The 22,929-nt window shown below is 58.4% G+C and overlaps 1 protein-coding gene across 1 annotated transcript in view; it reads right to left on the bottom strand.

The window, feature by feature from the left end:
* EPHA8 (EPH receptor A8) overlaps positions 1 to 22,449 on the bottom strand; it is a 34,333-nt gene extending 11,884 nt beyond the window's left edge. The window contains exons 1-5 of the mRNA XM_070403169.1: positions 22,356 to 22,449; positions 17,168 to 17,232; positions 10,261 to 10,924; positions 3,477 to 3,632; positions 1,020 to 1,355 (exon numbers count right to left, since the gene is read on the bottom strand). Coding sequence (XP_070259270.1) covers positions 1,020 to 1,355; positions 3,477 to 3,632; positions 10,261 to 10,924; positions 17,168 to 17,232; positions 22,356 to 22,449 — 1,315 coding nt within the window. The remainder of the gene's footprint in view (positions 1 to 1,019; positions 1,356 to 3,476; positions 3,633 to 10,260; positions 10,925 to 17,167; positions 17,233 to 22,355) is intronic.
* Positions 22,450 to 22,929: the final 480 nt, after the last annotated feature.

The following is a 22,929-nucleotide window of genomic DNA, read 5'->3' as shown; positions in this document are numbered from 1 at the left end:
AAACAGCAAGTGTTGAAGAGGATGTGGAGAAGTCTTACATTTTTAAAGCTCATTCAGGATGTGGTGTGAGAACCAATGGTGGGCAAGGTGGGAGGGGGCTCCTGTGGTTGTCCAGGCAACACGTGATGGGCACATGGGAGGTGCTATGGATGTTAACTGTGTGGCCCCCCTCCCCCCAATGAATATATTGAAGCCCAAACCCCTAATGTGATCATTGGGGCTGGACCTTCAGGAGGTAGTTAGGTTAAGATGAGGTCATGGGGGAGGGGCGGGGCTCATATTGGGATTGGTGCCTTTATAAGAAAAGACACCAGAGAGTTCACTTGGGAGTGAGACAGACACGAGTTCGATTCCTGGCTCTGCCACTTCCTATGGGGTGAAGCTGGGTGGCTCTCTGCCCCTCTGTTTCCTGCTCTGGGACTTGGTGGGAGAGGCATCTGCTGGGCCTGCGTGGTGTGGGGAGGAGAGGATGGGGCGCGGTGGGGGTCCACGCCACGTGTGCGGTGGCTGCTGACAGGGAAGCTGGCTGCCACTGTGGGCTTAGGCCAGGCTGTCACTTGATGGGCAGGACCCACCAGAATTTGGAAAGAAAGAGGTTCCAGTAGCTAAATTCAGTGCAACAACCGGCCAGAAACAGAGATAAATGGCTGGCTGTTGTCCAGACCAGGACACCAAGTCCATGGGCCGGATGCTGGGCCAAGCATTTTCCCTTCCTTCATTTAAGCCTCCTAACAGTGCCTCGGGCAGGTACTATGCATGCCAGTGCACCAGGGAGCAAGCAGAGGCAGAGAGGGAAAGTTCTGGAACCCAGGCCTTTGATGGCCGTGAGCACCTGCCTCTGTGCTTTCTGGATCATAGGATGCGTCCTACTGTCCTAGGGGAGCTCGGAGCTCCAGGTCCTGGTGAGCAGGGCAGGGCCAGAGAGGCAAGCACCAGCCCAAGACCACGCAAGCCTGTGCAGCCCTCGGGGGCCTGGGAGGGCAGGGCCAGGGAGCTGGGCACGGAGCGGCTCCGCCTACCTGCCTGGTTCGTGGTGATGTTGACGACGGCGGCCTGGCGGGGCTCGGGGCTCAGGTCCGACACTCCGTTGACGGCCTCGATCCAGAAGGAGTAGTTCATGTGGGCCAGCAGGTTGGCCACCAGCAGGCTGGCCTGCACCAGGCTGGTCTGCTGGGGCACGAAGCGGGTGCCGCTCCCGCACTTCTCGCAGTGGCCCAGCGCCCAGGGGCAGCGGCGGCACACGGCATTGTAGGTGATGTCGCTGCGGCCGCCCGGGTCCAGTGGAGGGGCCCACTCCAGGGTCACAGAGGTCCCATTCACACTGGAGATGAGGTTCACTGGTGCTGAGGGCGGCCCTGGGCGCAGAGAATAACAGGGGGAAGGGGGTGGAGGGTATTTATTTGCGGTGGTCCAGTTCCCCCCACAGACCAGGGAAGGTCTCTGGCTCCCCCATGATATTTGGGGTTCCCTAAGGATAAGGTCACACCTGCTCTATGCTCTAGAACAGTGGTTCTCAACCTTCCTAATGCCGCGGCCCTTTCATACAGTTCCTCATGTTGTGGTGACCCCCAACCATAAAATTATTTCCGTTGCTACTTCATAACTGTAATTTTGCTACTGTTACGAATCGTCATGTAAATATCTGATATGCAGGATGTATTTTCATTGTTACAAATTGAACATAATTAAAGCATAGTGATTAATCACAAAAACAATATGTCATTACATATGTGTTTTCCGATGGTCTTAGGCGACCCCTGTGAAAGGGTCGTTCAACCCCCAAAGGGGTCTCGACCCACGGGTTGAGAACCGCTGCTCTAGAAGCATAGAGTGGAGGCAGGGGTGGAGGCAGTGTCTACCATTGGACTAGGACCACAGGGTCACAGTCTGTCACAGAAATCTAGGCCCCCCCCCTTCCTCCGCTGGACAACAGGGCGCCTGGGGCTTGTGCTTCCAGTGGTTTCATAAGAGCCGGAAAGAGACTGCATGGCCCTGGGGTGCCCACAGCAGCCTCTCTGGGGGTGAAACGTCCCGGTCATTGGTGCCCACACTCCACTCCTTAGCCCCCTGTGCTGAACGTCACGTTAATGCCACCGAGCACTTGGCTAGAGCAGAGTGAGGCCCCAGGAAGCGCAGTGGGTGTCCCCAAACCCTCCCTCCCCCAAGATGAGAGCCCCCATCTGGGCAGCACTGAACCTTGGAGAGAGTGGTGGGGCCGGGGTGAGCCCCTGAGGATGGGTATTGGAGCCTTGGAGCCTGGAGGGCCTGGGTGGGGGCAGGGCTGTGGAGACCTCTGGGCCTCAGAATTCCAACTCCCAGAATCCCAGGAAGGCAATCTTAGATCTTAAGAAAAGAGAATGGTGGAATCTCGGAATCATGGAGAATCTTCGATCTGAAGGGTCTGGGATACTAAAAGCCCAGCCTTAAGATGTGAAGAGCAGCAGTTCTGGAGCCCGGACTGTGAATTTGGAGAGAAACCTGAGTCTAGGGCAAGTGTCAGTGACCTAGACAGGTTGGGCTCTCCTGGGCCGGGAGCCCAGAGATGTCACCATGTCACTCAGCCATCCATTCTGCTCCGGCAGGTCCCGCAGGCACAGGTCTGCACAGGAATGCACAGGAATGGGCAGAATGGTGGAGGGAGTGTGTGTGTGTGTGTGAGTGTGTGTGTGAGTGTGTGTGTGTGTGTGTGAGTGTGTGTGTGTGTGTGTGAGTGTGTGTGTGTGTGAGTGTGTGTGTGTGTGTGTGAGTGTGTGAGTGTGTGTGTGTGTGTGAGTGTGTGTGTGTGTGTGTGAGTGTGTGAGTGTGTGTGTGTGTGAGTGTGTGTGTGTGTGTGTGAGTGTGTGTGTGTGTGTGAGTGTGTGTGTGTGTGTGAGTGTGTGTGTGTGTGTGAGTGTGTGAGTGTGTGTGTGTGTGTGTGTGTGTGTGTGAGTGTGTGAGTGTGTGTGTGTGTGTGTGTGGCATGAATACACTTGGGCCCTCACTTGCCTTGTGCACGGAGCCTGGGGCTGGGTGGTGATGGAAGTGGGGGCAGGGAAAGATGGGAATCAGGTTGGAGTAAATTCTGGGGCAAAATCGGTCAGAACCGTGTGAAGTCCGCCTCGTCCCACCACAAGAGCCCAGGGCCGGCAAGTCGGGGGGCTGTGCTGGCTGCAGCCCCACCCCAGCTGGGATGGGAGGCGAGAGGCCCCTTCAGGCTGGGGGACAGGAGGCAATGGAGGAGCCAAGTCAGCAGAAAGTCCAGACAAGTAGGCGCGACACCAGACTCCTTCAGAGTCACCTTAGGTACCCCAGGCATGCACGCACGCACATGACCACACCTGCTCCAGCACACGCTTCCCCTGCAGGGCCAGGAGCGCACACGTGGCGCTCACAGGCTCTTCTGGGGCTCAGGAGTCCCCTACAGGTTCCCAGACACGTGCACAGGCCCCCAAAGAACCCCTCACACACGTGGTGCTGGGTCTAGGGATGGTACTCACGGGTGCAGGCTGCAGACGGTGGGTCTAGCGCTGCACGGTAGTAGCTGAGGTCACAGCGGCAGGCCTGGGTGGCCGGGGCCGCGGAGTGGCTGTGGGGAGGGCAGCGGGCACACAGCTGGTCCCCGGGCGCCGACTTGTAGAAGCCCAGCTCACAGGCTGTGGAGGAGAAGGTGGCTAGAGGTAAGCCAGCTGGTCTCAGGGACAACTCTCACTCTGACCCAGGGCTTCCTGGCAGGTGGGGGGGTCCCCTGAGGGACAGAGGTGCAGACCTTCAGCATCCCCCATCCTACCTTCATTTGTGAGGGAGGGACTGGAGCACAGAGAGGACCAGTGACTTACACAGGGCTGCACAGCAAGTCGAAGGCAGAGCTGAGGCCAGGACCCTGACACTGGAGTCCCAGCCCCAAAGGCAGCACAGGGAAGGGCCTCTCCTCCCACAGCCCCTCACCCCAGGACCTGTCCATCACAGGACACGGGTCTTGAGTGAGACACCAGCCTCAGGGGCAGGGTCAAGAGGCTAAGAATTAAAGGGGAGTCAAACCCAGGGATGTCACTTGGGTCCGACATGAAACGGGACAGGGAGTGAGAGTGGGCAGACACTCACTGGAAAAGACACGTGTGCTAGGAGTTAGAAGAGCATGAGTGCGGGGGAGGGGGGATGGAAGTCTGTGTTTGATAAGCTCTCCATGCAATGCTGACCATTCAGGAATCGCAGGCCCCCGGCCCCTCTCAGATCACGTCACTGTCACCGTGGCTGCCACGGACTTGTCTCCTACGTGGCCCTCTCTCCAGCCTCTGCCTCATCTCTCACCTGGATGACTCAGCAGCCTCCACACCCGGCCTCCAGCCCTGCTTCCCCCACCCAGCGGCTGCGTGGGCACCTGCTCGGTGCCAGGCACTGACTGGGCGCTGGAGACACGGCCATGAACCAGATCCACATGGTCTCTGCCTTCAGGGGGTGGCATTTGGGGGCACACAGGAAACAGGGTGTGGTATTCCCAGAAAGGAAAGAAAGGAGCAGCCAGCTCCCCCCAGAAGGAGACAGGAGGTAACATGTGAGCTGTGGCCTAAAGGACAGGAACGAGTCAGCCGTGCCGGGACCGGGCGTCCTCTGGGTTGAGGGACTCCCTATAAGGACACCTGACTCTGTCGCTGCCAGTTCCAATCCTCACGGGCCCCCATAATCCTGGCACCCCACGCCCTCCCTGCAGCCACCTCTCACCCAGATCCTCAGGCAGAACTAAAGGACTGGCCATTCCTCACACCCACAGGGTCTTTCCCTCAGAGCCTTGGCACGTGCCAGGCCTTCTTCCTGGGATGCCTTTTCTCCTGTGTTCACCTGTCAAACTCTTTCGAGATTCCTTTTAACCATTTCTTCAATGAAGCCTTTTTGGACCTCTACACACACACACACACACACACACACGGCCACAGAAGTGGCCACTGCCCTCCCTATTTCGCAGCCCCTGCTTAGCCTCACCACCTGTAACACTTTGCTGTACTTATTCATCTGTGTGTCTCACTCTCCTCCTAGACCAGAAGGTCCCTGTGGGCAGATCCTTGTGAATAAGGCCCAGGATGGCCGTATTCATCCCACGGTTCCTAGCACCAGGCCAAGAGGTTGCCAATGCCGCTGGGAGTTTTCCAAGTGAGCCACTCCCACCATTATCTGCTCTGGGCAGAGCCCCCAGGCCTTCCGGAGGCCCAGACACCACCCAGCCAGGAGCTCCCAGCTCCACCCCTGGAACCGAACCCTCTGCATCAGGGACTCCCAGGGAGCTCACGGGCTCTCTTCCCACTAAGTCCGGTTCTAGAAACCTCTGGGCTTGAGAGAAGCTCTATTTCACAAGACATTACGTCATTTTAAGAATCATCTCTCTTTATTATAGTAGCTAAAATCAGGTTAATTTGTAAAATTCTACTAACTTGAGAGAAAACCTGAAATCCAGAGACACGATGATGTCCTTAAATTGCTGCAGAGACTCAGAAGCCGTGGAGCCAGGGGGGCCTCCAGGGTGGGGAAAATGTGTCCGGTTTTGAGACCCGTCTGGGGAGGCCCTGAGGGGCCTCGGGCCTGACTGGGGGCTGGGAGCTTGGAATTGGGGGGCTCCTAATTGGCACACTGTGGTCTCACCTCCTCTTCCCAGGAGCCCCCCAGGAGGCCCAGTCCTGGGCCCAGCCCAAGAGCTCCCTTCAAGGGCTCTGCGCTTGATCAGCAAATATTTGTTGAATGTGCTGTTGAACTGACGGACAGTAATCCCCACTGTAATTATCGGATCCACGTCGATCAGCACCTCAGGGACTGTTTGCTTATTCTGTCCCTCAGTTACTCCTCACCCAAATGCACTGAGCATCTATGGACCCGAGCTCAGGAAGAGCTGGTCCTGCTCTCAGGGAGCTTTCAGAGGCGCGAGGGGCAGACAAGCACACATGCCGTGACATCCTGGCTTGTTGCCTGGCACCAAGGAAGCACGCAACAGTCTTCATTCACGGAGTCCCTGACCGTTCGGAGTTCATCTAAGACCTTGCCAGTTAAGACCAGCCCCGGGGTGCAGGCTGCCCGAGTTCCTTTTCTTGTCTAACCTCTTCACCTAAGCTAAGTGCCATGGGGCATGTTGCTGGGCCTCAGTTTCCTCATCAGTACAATGGGGGCTCCGAGGGCTGATGTGAGGATAACATGAACGCATACATGTGCATTCACGCCAGGATGCTGCCGGGCACTTGCTATTACAATTCTATGTTGTCGGCATTAACACATCTGTTTGACAGAGAGGAAACAGGTTCGGGGAGCTTGAGTGTCTCGCCCTCGTTACCCCAACCCTCGCCACGCCCCCAGCCAGAATGCAAACTCGGGAAGCGTCCCTGGCCTTGGAGATGGCCCCGCCACTCTGCCGCTCGCCAATGGGCAGTTCTCACACGCTCCACTAATCCCCATATGGCTCGAACGTGTCAATGATCCGCGCAATGAAATAAAATAATCTTTAATAAGAATACTAATCACCAGGCCTCGGGGAGCCCAGAGACCTGGAGGCAGAGCTGGGAATTAATGGCCGAGACAGATGGAGCAGCTCTGGGCTGGGGCCCGGCCCTGCCCGTCGACCCAGGGCGCTTCCGGAGTCTGCGTGTGCCCGGCCCGTGTGGCCTCGGGCCAGGAGGGGCCCCTGCCCCTGCCGAGGGCACCTTGCCCAGGCCGCCTGTCAGGCCAGCAGCTGCCCGAGGCCCCGGCCACCTCTCTCTTCTCCCCCACTAAGAGCTTGAGATTTGACAAATAAGGTGTCCACCGGTGGACGACCAAAGGAAATTAATTCTAAATCAGATTTTAAACACAGTCAGGAGGCAAGAGAGCTCGCCGTTCATGCTCCCCCTCTGAAATGAGACTCCGGTATTTATAGAAAGATGATTAGGGCGGTGGAGGGTGATTTATAGTCGGTGTCCGGGTGACAGGAAGGACGGAACTGGGACTTCAGGCTGGGCTGCTGCTCCCCGGGTGATACTCTTGGAGCTCCTCCCCTGTCTGGGGCAGGGGTGGGAGGGGAGAGCGCCAGGTGTGGGGGAGGTCACTGGGTCAGGAACTGTGAGGCCTGGGGAGCTTCCTGGTCAGGGAGCTGACTCAGTCCACCACCCCTAGCTGTGTGCCCTGGGGCCAGTCACTACACCTCTCTGGGCCTCCATTTCCTCCCTGGTAAGCTGCATTCGCTCCTTATGGCTCTGATATTCTTCTGTGGGTCTGTCAGGCCTCCAAAGAGCGCTGTGACCAGCTAGGTCCCTTCTCCTGGGCACCGCCCACTGCTGATGGGCGCTGTGAGGGCGAAACTTGAGAAACAGGATCCCGGAGGCTGGCAGGTGGCTGTCATGTGGCCTGGCCCCTGCTGCAGGCCTTAGGGGTGCGGGGGGTCGGGGGGAACTCAGGGCTGAGCAACTCAGGACCCCCTCTTAGCAAGTCCTAGCCCTTCCTCTCCTAACTGTTTGCTCAGAGAGACCCATCCACCGGAGAAGGGGCCCCCACGACCTTAGGAGGTCCCACAGCTCTGAGAGGACCCCTCTCAAGTAGCCACAGCCCAGGAAATGCACCCCCATCTGTTCCCAGCTTCTTATTGGTCCCCATCTTTTACAGTCAGGCTACCCACCAAGGAGGGGGTGGGGAGGGGGGACACAGCCGCCTCCCTTCCGTGGGCCTCAGTGCTGGGCCTGTGCTGCCTCCTCAAGGAGGTTCCACGGACAATCCCAGAAGCCCACCCACAGGACGATCAGAAACCCTCTCTCCTCGTTCGGCTTAAAACCAGCATTCTGTCCTGAAACCTCGCTGCCTGCAGGGTACCGTGAGTTAATATTTTCTATAAAACCTATAATTACCTTGCAACTGGCATCATTGTGTGTATTGTGATTTAAATGTAAAATTCAAAATCTGCTGCTATTCCCTGGCCCTGCTTTGCCTTCTCTTTATTTTTTATTGCCGCGCCAGCAGCGCCAGGAAATGGGCATGGCCTTGGCTTCCCCCGGCCCTGGGAGGTTCCGCTGCTCAGGTTTTGGGGTTTCCACCAAGAGCCCTGCCCCTGACATGCTGTGGGACCTTGGGCAAGACACAGTACCTCTCTGGGCTCCTCTTCCCGCCTCTGTCTAAGGAGGCCGGAGCAGTACCTCTGAGCAAGGCCCCAACCCTGAAGTCAGGAGGCCCGGTCTTCCTCCTACGGGCGAGCGCATCTCAGCACACACAGGACAAGCAAGGGGCTTGTGTGTGCTTGGGGGCTGGACAGGCCCAGAGCTGGGGGCAGCGGCTGACAGAGGTCCACCTGCCGGTGAGCCAGTTACTGTCTGAGCGTTACCCGGGGAGGAGGGAGACGGGGCTTCGAGGACACAGGAAGCAGCAGTTCAGGGCTCTGGAGTGAGACACCTGGCATCCGATCCCTCCTGTGTGACTGAAGTTGAGGGGCTCAATGTCTCGCATCTGTAAGGTGGGGACATAATACTTAGCTTCGGGAACTATGGTAAGGATGAGAAACTGCGTGAACTCCCTGAAGGCGGGGACTCCCTGTGTCTATATCCCTGGGGCCTGGGACACAGTTAGATGCTCCACAGAACGAGTAACTAACATGATGTGTAAGAATCACTAAGTGCCTGGCACATGGCAAATGCTCAAAAAATCGTCTCTAAAGGGCTTTATTATCCCTACAGAAGGAGGGGGTGTTGGAAGCCAGCTCTCCTGAGAAAAGCAGTTGGGGTGGGCCAGCGATAGGTTACACGCCTACCCCTGGCTCAGAGCAAGACAGACTAGGTCCCAGCTCCACCTCTCACCAGCTGTGAGACCTCAGTTTTCCCATATATAAAATGGAACTATAATACCTGCCTTGCTACAATGAGCAAATGAACTGATGGCTGAGGAATCCCCTTGCAAGCTGTCAAGGCAACAGGGATGTCTGTTATTATTATTATTATTACCCAGCCGGGAGCTGAGAAATACAGGGATGTCTGTGACAGGGACCAGGAGAGGCTGGGGACCCGGGGAGCCCGGTGCACTAGGCCACAGAGAGTAGAACAAACCCCGAAACAGGCAAATGTCACACAGAAGGTGCTTTGAGTCTAGGGTCCAGGAGCAGTGAAGACTCGTAGCAGTTGGGAGTGTGAAGAAGGATTTTTAAGGAAACCAGAGTGCCCCAGAGAGGGGCTGGAAAGGGACTGGTAGCTGGATGGACGATCCTGGCAGAGAATGACCTTGGTCCCCACAGCAGGCTTCACTGTGCTGAGTGGCTGAGCTGCCATGTGTCCAGCCCCCGGGGAGGCCAAGGAAGGGCAGAGGGCAACCAGGCTGAGACCAGTACCAGCTGGGGTACCAGCTGTCTGTCCACACCTGCTCTCCCAGTGTTCCTGGGCTCGTGGGATGCTCGGCTGCACTGTGCCATGTGGGGGTCTGCTGACCACACACACGTGCACACACACACACACACACACACACACACACACACACAGCTTGAGGTCGGCCCTGCTCCTGGTCCCTGACATGGGAACCCCAGCAGTACACCTGTGGGGGCAGGTGTCATGCTAGTTCATGACCCAGGTGCCCTCAGCTGTCCTCTCCCAAGGCCCTTAGTAAGATCCCCCTGAGCACAGCAGGTGCTGCAGGTGCCCCCGTGACATGCCCCACCTGGACAGCTCTCCCTGGTGTCCCTGCCCGAAGATCTTCACAATGGCCCCACACGGCACCCATTCACCGGGCCTGGCGCCACCTCCCTCCACCCCACAGGCTAGCAGTTTAGTGGTTTTGAGCACGGACTTTAGAGCCAGACTTCTGGGTTCACATCACAGCTCTGTCCCTTCCCAGCTGTGTGACCTTGGGTCAAGTCACTTTGCCTCTCTGTGCGTTTCCTCATCTACAAACCAGGACGATTGTCGTTTCTGTTTCATAGGTGGCGGTGGGATGGGATGAGTTAGTATGTGAAAGGTGCTTAGAATAACGCTGACCTAAGTCAGCTCACCGCATTGTTCCCTAGCACGGGTGTGCACCTAGGAGTACCCCGACCACACAGGGTCCTGTAGGGTTACCTCTCCACATGCCACAGAGGGTACCGCCTGGATGTAGTGTGTTTCCCTCCTTGCCCCCCACCACACACAGATGGCCGGTGCATTTGCTGACCCAGAAACACGGAAGGTTCACCCACTATCCCAGGTGCTGTGTGCACCACCCAGACGCCTGCTGATTGTGGTGCGCCCTCCCCCCCCCCCCCCCCCACCCTGGCAGCCTGCCCCGCCTGAGCCCACCTGCCAGCCAGCCCACACGGGGCGCGCTCACCCACACAGGCATCCTGCCGCTCCTCGTAGCCGGCGCTGCACACGCACTTGCCGATGGGCACCAGCCACTCGCCCTCGGCGCTGCAGTACATCTTGGGCGTGTCCCGCTCCTCTGAGTGCCGCACGCACTGGCCCCGCACCTCCACCAGCGAAGAGGAGTCTGCCCCGGTCACCGCCTCCGAGAAGGCAGCCAGGTTGCGCACCATGGTGGGGCACTTCTTGTAGTAGATGCGGAGGGACAGGATGGCGAGGCAGGCCCCGATGTCCTGGAAGGCCAGGTAGAAGCCGCGCTTGCTGAGCGGGCCCACGCCGCGCACCTCCGTGTTGAGCTTGAGGCGCCGCACGCCCAGGTCAGCGCCCGTGAAGCTCTCGTCGGCCGCGATGGTGTCGATCTTGAGGAACTGGCTCTCTTGCGTGCTGGCGCCCAGGTCGCGGTCCGACTCCAGGTAGTAGAGGTTGAAGGTCTCCTTGCAGGTGCCCAGCACGCCGGGCATGCTGTTGCAGTCGCGCAGGGTGAACTTGATCTCGGCGTAGACGCGCCGGGCGCCATCGCGGGGCACCCAGCTGGTGCGCAGCCAGTTGTTCTGGTTGGGGCTCATGACGTTGCACACCTGGTACGTGTGGATGGGCCGGAAGGACTCGTCCACCTCGTTGATGGAGTCCCACTGCAGCAGAAAGAGCACAGCCCGCTGAAATGGGAGTCGGACAGTCCCCCCGCCACCTGCCCCATGCATCGTGCTGGGGGGTCCTGGGGAAGAAGGGGGGGCATTCTCCAGCCTGGAGGAGCTGACCTTGTCTGGCGGCTGTCACAGCTGCTAGACACCAGGCACCTACAGATGTGGGGACAGAGTGCCACTCCTTCTGGGGAGGGGTTACGTATGGCCTGTTTACAGATGGGCAAACAGAGGCTCATGCATATGAGCCCCGTGCCTGAGGTCGCGTAACTAGCGAATGATGGAGCCAGGACTGGATCCGAGACCAAGGCTGCACCGCTCCGGCCTCGTCTCTCTGTGGCCACTCCTATCCCTCCCAGAGTGCGGGGACCCGCCGGAGGAAGTCAGCGAGCCCACAGGCCAGTTTCCACACCAGCTCCCAGAGGAATCGTTCTAATGCACGGACCCCACCTCACATCCTGCAGCTGCGCCCTCTGGTCTGGCGCTAGTTCAGTGACTGATGGATGGACTTGGCCCTGCTGCTTGCGAGGGTCCCTCAGCCCCCCACACAGGGCTGGGGGCTCCCGGGCCGGCCTGGTCCACTCACAGGTGCCAGGATGCGGGAAAGTGGACTGTGACTGCTTCTGTGCCAGGTGCTGGCCAGGCATCGCTGACCACACCAGACACTACCAACGGAGTGAAACGGCAACAGTGGATGGGAGAAAACATCTGCAAATCATGTCTCTGATAAGGAACTAATATCCAGAATCTGTAAAGAACTCCGACAACTCAGTAACAAAAACACAAGCAGCCCAATTTAATAAAGGGTAAAGGCCCTGAATGGACATTTCTCTGAAGAAGATATACAGACGGCTACGTAGCCCGTGGAAAGATACTCAGCATCACTCACCAGTCGGGAAGTGTGACTCAAAAGCACAATGCGGTCCCACTTTACACCCCTGAGTTATGATCAAAACAACAGCAAGAAACGAGTTTTGGTGAGGATGTGGAGAGACGGGAGCCCTGGAGTGTTGCTGGTGGGAATGTACAATGGTACAGCAGGCACCGTGCGAAACAGTATGGTGGCTCCTCAGAAAACTAAACACAGAATCACCATATGGTCCAGCAATTCCACTTCGGGGTGAACACGCTAAAGAAATAAAGGCAGGGACTCAGACAGGTATCCGCACACCCGCATTCACAGCAGCCAGAAGGTGGAATCACCTGTCCATCGATGGATGAACGGACACCCAGAATGTGGCCCATCCACGCACGGGGGCAGTGTTCAACCTGCAGACACAGGCTGCAGCATGGGGAACCCCCAGGACATCGCACAGAATGAGATAAACCCGACACAAAAGGACAACTGCAGCAAGACTCCACTTACACGAGGCACTCAGACCAGATTCAGAGAGACGGGAAGCAGGACGGGGGTGCCAGGGGCTGGGGAAGGCAGTGGGGAGTCACAGTTTAATGGGCACAGAAGTTTCGATTGGTAATCACGAAATAGTGCCGGACGCAGGGTACAGCACAGGGAGCACAGTCAACACTACAGTGGGGCCTTGACTTACGAGTGTCCTGACTAATGAGTTTTTTGAGATACCAGCTGTCTCTAGGCCGATTTTTTGCATTGAGATGACAGAGTAATTTGAGTTAACGAGCTCCTTAACGAGCTCGGTCTCGGAACAAATTAAACTCGTAAGTCAAGGCCCCACTGTACTGCGGTAACCGTGTATGGTGCCAGGTGGGTTCTGGACTTATGGGGGTTACGATTGTGTAAATGTCTAACCACTGTGCGGTACACCTGAAACTAATATAAGACAATATTGAACGTCAACTGTAACAGAAAAAAAAAGAAATAGAGTCAGAAGAAAAGGGAGGCAAAAGGTAAAAGCCACCACCACCACCACCCCTCCTCGTGGTGCCCTGAGAAGCCGTGGGGTTCTGAGCTGCCCACAAGAGGCAGAGCGAGGACCACGGGCACCTCACGTCCTTCCTGCCTGACACAGCCCCTCTGTTCCACCGATCTTGGCCAGCCCTGTGGTCTGGACCCGCAGCACCCACAGCTGTGAAACGGAGCTCAGACAGGCCCACCTCTCCGAGGCCTCTGAGGATGGAGAGCAAGCCTGCACAGTGTGCCGCTCGGGCCTGGCAGAGAGAGGCACTAAGGAGTGGGGCCGCTACCACGCTGGGCATCTTCCCAGCCCGCCTGCGCCTGCCTCCCGGGACTACTGGGGGGAAGCCCAGCGTGTGCCAGCCTCACCTGAAAGAGATCATGCTTCCTGCACCCCCCACCCCAAGAGGACCCCTGCCCTGCACCCCACCCCGCAGCTGGGGTCTCCAGGCAGTGCTGTGTCAGTCACATCTGGGGTTAAAGTCACTGTCACAATTAACAAAGCACCAAAGAGCCAACCAGCTGCTCCCTGTCTGTTTCCTGCCAGGGCCCGGGATAAATTAATCAGCTCTATTCAAGTCCGTTCCAGCTGCCCCACCGATGCCAATGGCCTGACCTGGCCCTGCCAGCCCCAGGGCTGCTGCCGGTGCCCAGAGTGGCAGGAATTCCTGGAGGCTGGCAAAAAGGTGGAATGCGTCCTGCTCTCCACCTGGGGCACCCCATCCCGGGCTGGGCGCTACCCTCACCCCAGCTGCCTCTCTAGCCCTGGCACCCTCCTCCCTCAACCCCCACCATTGCTCTGGAACTCGGTCTCACTCCCCGAACAGAGCGCGGTGAACCAGCTGGGCAGCCCTGGGTACATCACATCCCTCTCTGAGCCTCGGGGTCTCCTCTCCGTATGCAGAATGGGGTGGCCACAGCCTGCCCATTCCATCCACTCTGGGGGATGGGGAGGACCCACTGAGACAACGGAAAGGAATGTGTGCCCTCCTCTGAGGCAGCTGTTACTTACCAGAGGTGAAACCAGCCCAGTGTGGAGGGTGGGGCGCAAAGGGAGGGGCGCAGCCTGGTGAAAAGCATGGGTTCTGGGGCCAGACTCCCCCTTCCCCCCTCCCCCCAGCTTAGTGGAGATGCTTAACCTCTCAGAGCTTCTGGTTTCTTACCGGTAAACTGTCCTTTTCATGCATCATCTCATAGAGGACAACTCCACGGAGCCCGTGTTTCTGTCCCCATGTTATAAACATGGGGGTTGGGGGGAGGTAAAGGATTTGCCGGAGGCACACTGATTGGAGGCGGAAGAGCACCGGCTCATGGGGACCCAGCGCCTCGGCCTTCAGGCTGAGCCGTCTACCTGATAATCAGATAACTTTGCTGATGCTGGAGACGGTCCTGGGTGAGCCTGTACCAGGGTGTTTAACGGCTGCAGGACCAGAGGGGTGGAGGGAACCTCAAGGACCATCTCCAAAGGCTCCCCACCCAGCTGGGCAGGACACTCACCTGGAAGACGTATTAGTCCAAAGATCCCAGCTCCTCCCTAGACCCCCTGGATCGGCAAGGTTCACCTGGTAGCCCAGTTCGGGTTCAAGGCCTCGAGTCTGGGAGCCAGGGGTCTCCTCTGGCCTTGTTCTCTCCCTGGGCAAGCCCCACAGAGACAGGAGGTGGTCCACAACTCAGGGGACAATGCAGGGCTGCCTCCCAACCTCACAATGAGGGCAGAGACCAAAGAGGGCAGAAGGGACTCAACTCGGGCTCCAGGCTCAGAGATATGAGTTCCAGTCCATCACATAGTGTGGCGAGCCGGCCCGGCCATGGCATACTCAGCCCCACGTTGGGCACCATATGAATCGAGCCAGCTCAGCCAGGTTCGGTGAGCCTGAGAGGGGGCGGTGAAGGATTGAGAAAAGACAGACAAGAGAATGAAAGCTGGGTCTGGGTGGGACGCTGTCCTCTCTGATGCAGAGCTAGCAACAGCGTCACAGCCTGAAAGCCGTGTCTTTATTTTATAGCAGATTCCACGAGGCAAAGTAAGGGCATGGTCAAGATGTTTACAACATTCTCGTGGGTTTCGAATCTACTCAATTACATGCACCTGAACTCTATCAAGCCCACATGACTCAGCCACGTGGGACCACAGGTTCGGACCATAGGGTCAAGCTTTCAACTATGGCCTCTGGCTATAATTGTGCTGGGAGGGCTCTGCCCTCCAAGCTGGGACTTGCACGTGGCTTTGCCATGAAAGGACCGTGCTCTCTCATTAGTCCGAGGCTTGAACCTGTCCAAACACTGTAGCCGCTCTCCACAACTTAGAACCTGTCTGACGATGAGCAATGATCTCCCAGTGCTCTGAGCCTCAGCGTCCTCATCTGTAAAATGGGGTGGCTGTATCTGCTTGCAGGATTGGGAGTGGGGATTAAATGAGATAACATCTGTAGATTGTTAAGAGCTATTGGATATAAGTTATTATTTGTTCTAAGTCCCAAATGAAATGGGATGACTCTGAGCCATACTTTACAGCACCCTGCAAACAAAAGAATTACACAAGCCAGGTCCTGCTCCTCACCTGCTTAAAATCCTTACCACTACTCGTTACCCTCAAAACCAAGTCCTGAGATCTGAGGGCGACAGAGACACCCAGAGCCAACCTGGAGCCAGGCCCACTCCCGCTTAGCTGTGGGGCGTCAGGGGAAATGCTGACCCAGACCACAGCCAGGCAGTCCCCTCCTCATGGGCCAGCCCCTGGCCCCGGCAGAGCCAAGATCCTTGTTCACCCTCCTCCCCCCTAGGAGACAGCCAGCTGGAGCACACAGAGAGCACGGCCCAGGGAGAGACGGAGGCCCAGGGAGGTAAAGGGACACCCCAAGGACCCCGCCTTTGTCTCAGGCAGGACTGGCCTGCTCAGCCACAGAAGGGGGTTCCCTACTGGCTCTTGGACCCCCAGGCCTAACCCTCCAGCTCCTGAATCCTGGTGCCCAAGGGCTGAGGACTGGAAGCGACTCAGCTTACTGCTCCCTGGGACCCCGGGAGAGAAGGGGAGTTCTGACCTCAGCCACAGGCCACAGGCCACAGGTCACAAATGGCCCAGATGAAAAGCCTACCTCAAAGTAAAGAAATAACCCCCTTCATAAATGTGAACTCCTGGTGTCATGATCATTGTTACTATTATTAACATGATTAACACGATTATCCCTCTGTCCCCAGAGCCTCAGAAGCCAGTGTTCACAAAAGAACTTGTGGTACATGATGTGCTCATGTCTAAAGCAGGGATGTGCGCGCGTGTGTGTGTGTGCATGTGTGTGCGTGCATGTGTGTATGTTTCTGAGCACATTTGTAGGAGGAAATTTATGTGAGATACAACTATATTATCCTATATAATAAAAACGTAGTATGAAAATTCCCCTCATCCAGGAGGTCGGGCAGGAGTTCAACCAGGGGGTGGGGCCAGCCAGGGGAAGGGAGGGAGGCTCCAGCTGGCAACCAGCAGCCACTAGGGATCCTACCAGTGCAGAGATCTCATGCACTGGGCCTCTAGTATACTAATAACAGTGATGGTGACAATACGTTCAGGGAAGGCTCACTGGTAACAGGCACAGTCTAAGATCACGTGTCACCAAAGCCCACAGGGTCGTCACATGCTCCTCCCTTTCTAGAGACGGGAAACAGACCCAGGGGGGTAAGGTGGTGGCCCAGGGCCCCAGCTTGTCAATGGCAGAGCCAGGACCCCACCAGACTCATGGCTTGTTTTGGCTTTCCTGCCCCGCCTCCTGGGATTTGGATAAAAGAAGTGGAGGGACCGGGCAGTGCAGCCTTGTCCCTGGAGTTACCATGTCCACTCCTAGGAGAGTGGGAGGGGTTCTCCCATGAGCACTGACCCAAAGGGGGCTGATGGGCTGAGCCAGATAGGCCTGGGGCTGGCACTGTCAGCCAGGTGGTGCTGATGGAAAAGAGAAGCAAGCAGGGAATGCAGGTTTCCTGACAGCCCCTGGTGAGGGCAGGGCAGCTGTGAGGGAGGGGACCAATCCTGAAGCCGTGAAAGCCCCGGACAGGGCCCTTCCTGGGCCTGTTCCTCGACAATGACATGCCCAGCTGTGGCACATCCTGAGTCTGCAGACCCAGGACGCACACATGAGGATCCCACATCTGGGGCCTCAGACATGAAGCACCAGTTGCCCAGCACCGGGGGTGGTTCTCTATTCCCAAGGCTCTGTGCACACAAAACTGTTAAGAAATCAGCAGCTCTGTCTCTCATTGCTGTGTGTCCTCGGGTAAGTGCCTTCACCTCTCTGGGCCTCTGCTTCTTATTGATCTATCTGATTAGATTCTGTGAGTCACAGCTGCTCTCTGCCCCACTGCCCATCACTTACCCCGTGAGCCGGATACGTGAGCCAGCCCCAGTCCCCATAGATGGTTGATGTGTCCAGCAAGTTCACTGCAAAACAGGAGACGAGAGCACATCAGATCCCTGGGACCGCCTTCCCTAGAGCCACAAGACCCCCCGGCCCAGCCATGCACCAGGCCCTGCGTTTACCGATGTCTGTGTGTGTTTACATAGGGCCTTGCTGGTCAGTCTCACGCCAGCTCCATAGCTATGTGTCCTTTCTGACTTGCCCAGTCCATCAAGGCTCAGTTCAAGTTCTCTCTCTTCCCTGAAGCCTTCTTCTACCACTTCAGCCAAAACACGGTCTTCTGAACTCCCAGAATACAAGCTGCCCTGAGTGCCAGCTGCCCCGCTTGGCTGAGACGGGCTCAGGAGGCTGGAGGCCTGGGTCATAACCCCGGTCTGGCACTTAGAAGCTGTGTCCTGAGCAAGTCCCTTCCCCTCCCTGAGCCTCAGCTTCCTCCTCTGTAAAGTGGGGTGACAGTGGTTCCTGTCTCACTGGGATTTGTGAAGACAATGTGACCCTCGCCTATTCATGGGACATAATGGCATTCAAAGTTACCACCAAACTTCATGCTGTGAGACCATACCTCCCCCAGAGGACTGGCCCAGCTTTATAATCACCAGTGTCCCCCAGGAGATGCTCCACACCCAGTAGGTCCTCTGTGCACAATTAATGCGGAGGGACTTAGGGCAGTAGAGCTGCCTCTCGGTGAGCAGCTACTATGTGCTGAGCTCTGCAAGGAGAGCTTGAGATGCCTCATCTGTGACCCACACAACCACCCCAAGAGATGGCCTTTCTTATCTCCATTTTATAGATGAAAACACTGAGCCTCAGGGAAGTTCAGGAACATGCCCAGAGCACCACAGGTGTGGCATTCAGAGCACCTGCTGTGGCAGCCACAGACAATGCCCCCAGCCCTGGCAGCCTGGCTCCAGGTGCGGGGGAAGGAGCTCTGGCCAGACCCTCACAGCAGGGAAACGAGCCCACAATTGGAGTCAAACACCTCTGGGCTCATATCTCAATACATCCACTTGTAGCAGGAGGTTCTCTGAACCTCAGTTTCCTCACCTGTAAAATGGGAATAATAATATCAAAGGGTGGGTGAGGGTCAACTGTAAAGCCTGGAGTCAATGCCAGTTCCCTGTCCCTAAGTCCTGCCTCTCTGTACCTCAAACCCATCCACTCCCTTTTCAGCGATAGAGAAATCAGGGCTTGAATCCCAGTTCTGTCTCTAACTGCTGTGTGTCCTTGGGTAAGTCCTTTCACCTCTCTGGGCCCCTGCTGCCTTTGCTGTACCTGGTGATAGTTGTCTGAGAGTTTTTGGCCTCCCGGGGCTTTCCATTTCACTCTCTGCTCATGTACCCCCTCTCCCAGCCAGCAATCACAGGTTTCCAACTAACGCGATGGGCAGGCTTGAGCAGGTCAGAGGGTTAAAGCGGGCCCTCCTGACACTCTGCCTGCTGGAAGGCTGGAAGGCAGAAGCCTGAGATTTGTAGAGCTCGATGCCTGGCCCTCAAAGATGGAGACAAGTGTCCTCAGGAAATGTTGGAGGGAGGATGCTCGTATTTGCTGATTTTCTTTCTCCTTTCACCCTCCCCACCCAACTGGGGAGTTGATGGGAGCAGGCTGGCTGGAGCGAGGGCTTGCAGAACCAGAGAGGGGTCCCCAGAGGCCAGGTAGGATCAGGGGATGGATCTCCCCTCCCCGGCCCCACGCCAGGGGCGCAGGCAGAGCAGCCTTCCCGCCTGCCTCCCTCCCTCCCTCTCAGGCAATGGAAAGAAAACTGGGTCAGGCAGCTCTCTCCTGCTGCCTGGAGGGAGGGAGAGGGGGCCGCACTGCAGTTTCCCCCAGACCAGCAGGGCCTAGTTTGGGGAGAGGGGGGGAAAGAGACCTGTGGATGCCCCCACCCTCCCCACCCCTTCTCCACACCGCTCAGCCTGCCCCTGCACAGCAGATACCTGACTGAATGTCCCCTGCCTGGACTCTTCCCCCTGGAATACCCCAACTCTAGGGCAGCTGCCTGCAGACCCCGCTTTCCAGCCCTCCCCTCCCCTGGGAAACACCCCCCCCCCCCACATTTGCAGCAGATTCTGGACCAGCCAGCGGGGGGGGGGGGGAGGGGGGGGGCGGGGGGAGCTCAGGTAATCCAAAGATAAGTCAAAAGTCGATTCTATCGGATTCAGGAAGAGCTATAGGATTTTAGGGCTGCTTGTTCTAATTCTTTCCAGACCCTTCTCGTCCCCTCCCCTCTCCTCTTCTCCCTCTGCCCCTCTCTGCCCTACCTCCTGTCCCCTCTGGGGGGGGGGGGGGGGGGGGACGGGACGCTGAGTGTCTTTCACAGGCAGCTCTGGCCACGGCAGTTTTCATCAGGGCTGGAGGGAATCCCAGCATCAGGCCCGCCTGGCCTGGCCTGAGTCCCCAGGGAGATGCACACCCTTCTGGTCACCAGGACTGGGCTGTCTCCTGCCTCTTGCGCTGCCGAAACGTGTGACCTCTGTGATGTCCAGTCCCCTCTCTGGGCCTGTCTCCCCATTTGCCAATGTAAGGGTTGGGCTATGGTCTCAGGGCCTTCAGTGAAGCAAGTCACTGAACGCCTCTGTGCCTCAGTTTCCTCATCGGCCAGATGTCCACCGACATCCCTTCTGGGCCTGCCTGCCCGGCGGTTCCAGGGGATCAGATGGGTCCCCCTCCTGCGCTGAGAAGAACAGACAAGCCTTTCCTGTTTGACTGTGGAAGGCATTATGCGATTCCTTTTTTCTCCAGCACCGTCACCTTCCCCCATTCCATTTCGCTGAGACTAATACTTAAATTGATTTACATTCCCCGAGGACACAGCACATGATGGTGAGGCTGGAGGATTCGGGGTGGCCAGGGGATGTCAGCCAGGACGCCAATGCCTCCGAGATCACCCATAGGGTGGGTAGTCCCCACCGGAGTAATGAAGGCTGCGAGCCTGGCGGGCCTGGCTGTGGGGGGGCGGGGGTGGGGGGTCTCTGCAGGTGCAGGGCCTCCCCCAGCCAGAGGAGGGACCTGGTATAGGGGCACCTGACCAGCCTGGGGCACTGCCACCTTTGGGACCCCAGCGGGGAACAGAGCCCCCTCTTCGAGTTCCAACAGTCTCCCTGGCTGCCCCGGCTCTGTGCCGGCTGAGCTGGGACTCCTGGCTGTCCCACGTGGAACATTCCCTAGGTCTCCACCCATGGCTCCTGACCCGCAAGGGGAACCCAGGCCCGGCTGTGGGTGCCTGCTGCCCTGACCAGATAGGTGTGGACAATGCGTCCCCCCACCCTGCTGACCTCCCCACCTGCCTCTCTTTATAGATCTTGCCTCTTCCCCAACTGTTGTCTCTCTGGACACAGACACGTCCTCTCTCTCAGGCTGGTGGTCTATCCTCCCCAAAGTCCCCTCCCTAGAGGACTCTGGTGTTTGCTGCTGCAATTCTACCCCAGGAGAGAGCTGAATTAAGGAATTGAGGGTGCACCACCCAATGCCCAGAGCCTTGATGCCGGTCCCCTCGGAATCCTACTGGGTAAAGCAACTGCCCCCTTCCCTGTACTCAACCCTGGAAGACTGCTTCTCAGACCACAGCTCTGGGAGTCACTGCCCACCCCTCCTGACTCCTGGTGCCTCAGGAGCCTGTGCCCTGCCCCAGCCAGGCTGTTCCTCCTGCTATCTCACCTTAGCTCCCCTGCTGTGGTCCCTGCTCGCATGACCCGTTTCGTTGGAAACTATGAGTTTACTGATGTCTGTGCATTTATTCTGTGCACACGCATTTCCATGGCACGAATGCAAGTTAGAAGGCCTCCTTATATGTGGTGTCTGCCCACAGATGTGCATATTTTCAAGTGTATGTATCTGTACATACATGTGTGTGCACATGTGTCCTGCCTGCATTTCTGTGCGTGACAGTGGGCGGAGGGGGGCTGTCACGCACCGGGGTCCCTACAGGCCTGGATCTATGCGTGTGAAGCCTGCTGTGTCCATGTGTGCGTGTGTGCTTGAGGGTCCGGCTGCATCTCTGTGAGCTGTTCGTGTGTGTGTGTGTGTGTGTGTGTGTATGAGGAACACTGTCTCTGGCGCTCCCTTGAATCTGAAGTTCATTCATCCTGGGATCCTGCACGGAGCACTAGGTCGCTTCCTCTGGGCAGCAGAGATCTGGGGGGGCGGGGGGGAGGCCGGGGGGGGGGGTGGTAGCAGAACTCAGGGCAGCACCCTGTGTGTGCCAGGTGTGGGGCCCTGCCTTGGTGTTGGGGACCCTGATGGAGGCCCCCCCCTCCCAGCTTTCCTTGTCCCCTCCCATCACGGGCAGGTCACCTTCCGGACCCTTTTGGCCCTGACTGTTCAGTTCACAACCCTGCTCCAGCCTCTCTCCCATGTGCCCTGAGTGACCCGGCTGCCCCAGCCTTGTCCCTGGACAAGACCTTGATCTCCAGGCCTTGCTTGCCTCAGTTCCTCCGCCAACCCCTCAGCTCTCCCCTCGCTGGCTCTTCCTCCCATGGCCACCCCTTCCTGCCCACCAGCTATTCCTCCCTGGCTGCAGCCCCCACCCCCCAGCCCTCCAGCCCACCACTTCCAAGACACTCGCTCCCTGCCCCTCATTTCTATCTTCCCCCGAACCTGTCCTGTTCTCTCTGGTCCTCAGTTCGTGTCCCCCCTCTCAGTGCCATCCCTGCCCCTTTTCCTCCAGCCTCTAAACCTCACCCTGCATCCCTGTGCCCCTCTGTCACGCTGTGCTCTGTCCCCACCCGTCCCTGCCCGCTCTGTCCCCTCTCTCCTCTATACCTCTCCTCTCATCTCCTGTCCCCCATCCTGTCCCCGTCCCCAGTGTCTGATCCTCAGTTCGCCGTTCCCAGCTCCGAATCCCTCCGCCCTGTCCCCAGTCCCCCCTGCCTCTGCCCTCAGCCTCAACCCTTCCGTCCGTCCCCTTCTCCATCCCACTGTTTCTAGACCCCGGGTCTCTCCCGCAGGCAATCCCTGATCCCCCAAACCCAGGGTCCCAGCCCCCAAGCCCAGGGTTCCAGCCCCCAAGCCCAGGGTCCCAGCCCCCAAGCCCAGGGTCCCAGCCCCGGTGGCGCTCAGGGTCGAGGAAAAGGAAGTTGAGCCTCGATCAGCGGGCACCGCGCCCCCGTCCCTCGGCCGCCCCCGCCCCGCCGCCGCCGCCACCGCTCACCTTCGCCGCGCGCCGCGGACACGCAGGTGGCTGCCGCCGCCGCGGCCGTGACGACCCAGAGCGCGGGGGGCAGGCGTCCCCGGGCGGAGGCCATGGCCGGGAGGGCGGGGGCGCCGCTCACCCTCGGCTCGGCCGCGGCGGCGCGCTCCCCAGCTCCCCGCACACCCGGCAGCCGGGCGCACACACCGGCGCACACGCGGCTCCCGGCGCACACGCGGCTCCCGGCGCACACGCGGGCACCCGCGCCCGCCGCCGCCGCCCCGGACGGGGGCCGGCCCGTCACGGCGCCAAGCCAATCAGCACGGAGGCGAGGGGGCGGGCTGGAGCGGGCGGCGGACAGCGGCCCGCGACACCACCGGGCACGTGCGCACGCCCGCACCCGCCCGCCCCTTCGGGGGTAGCGCGCCCCGTGCCACAGTCAGGACGCCCCCGCGACACCGGGATCCCAGACCCACCGGGAGGAGCCCCGGGTGCACACAAGGGTCGCATCCACCCGCACACTCACTCTTACACGCAGGACTCACACTCCCTCGCCTATACCGGCCCAGTGACCCGCTCGGATGCACACATACTT

Source organism: Myotis yumanensis, unplaced genomic scaffold (genome assembly GCF_028538775.1).
Source record: "Myotis yumanensis isolate MYYU_CA2020_CCGP unplaced genomic scaffold, mMyoYum1.0.hap1 SCAF_2, whole genome shotgun sequence".
NCBI classification, from domain to species: Eukaryota; Metazoa; Chordata; class Mammalia; order Chiroptera; family Vespertilionidae; genus Myotis; species Myotis yumanensis.
This window is presented reverse-complemented; position numbering and strand designations above follow the sequence as displayed.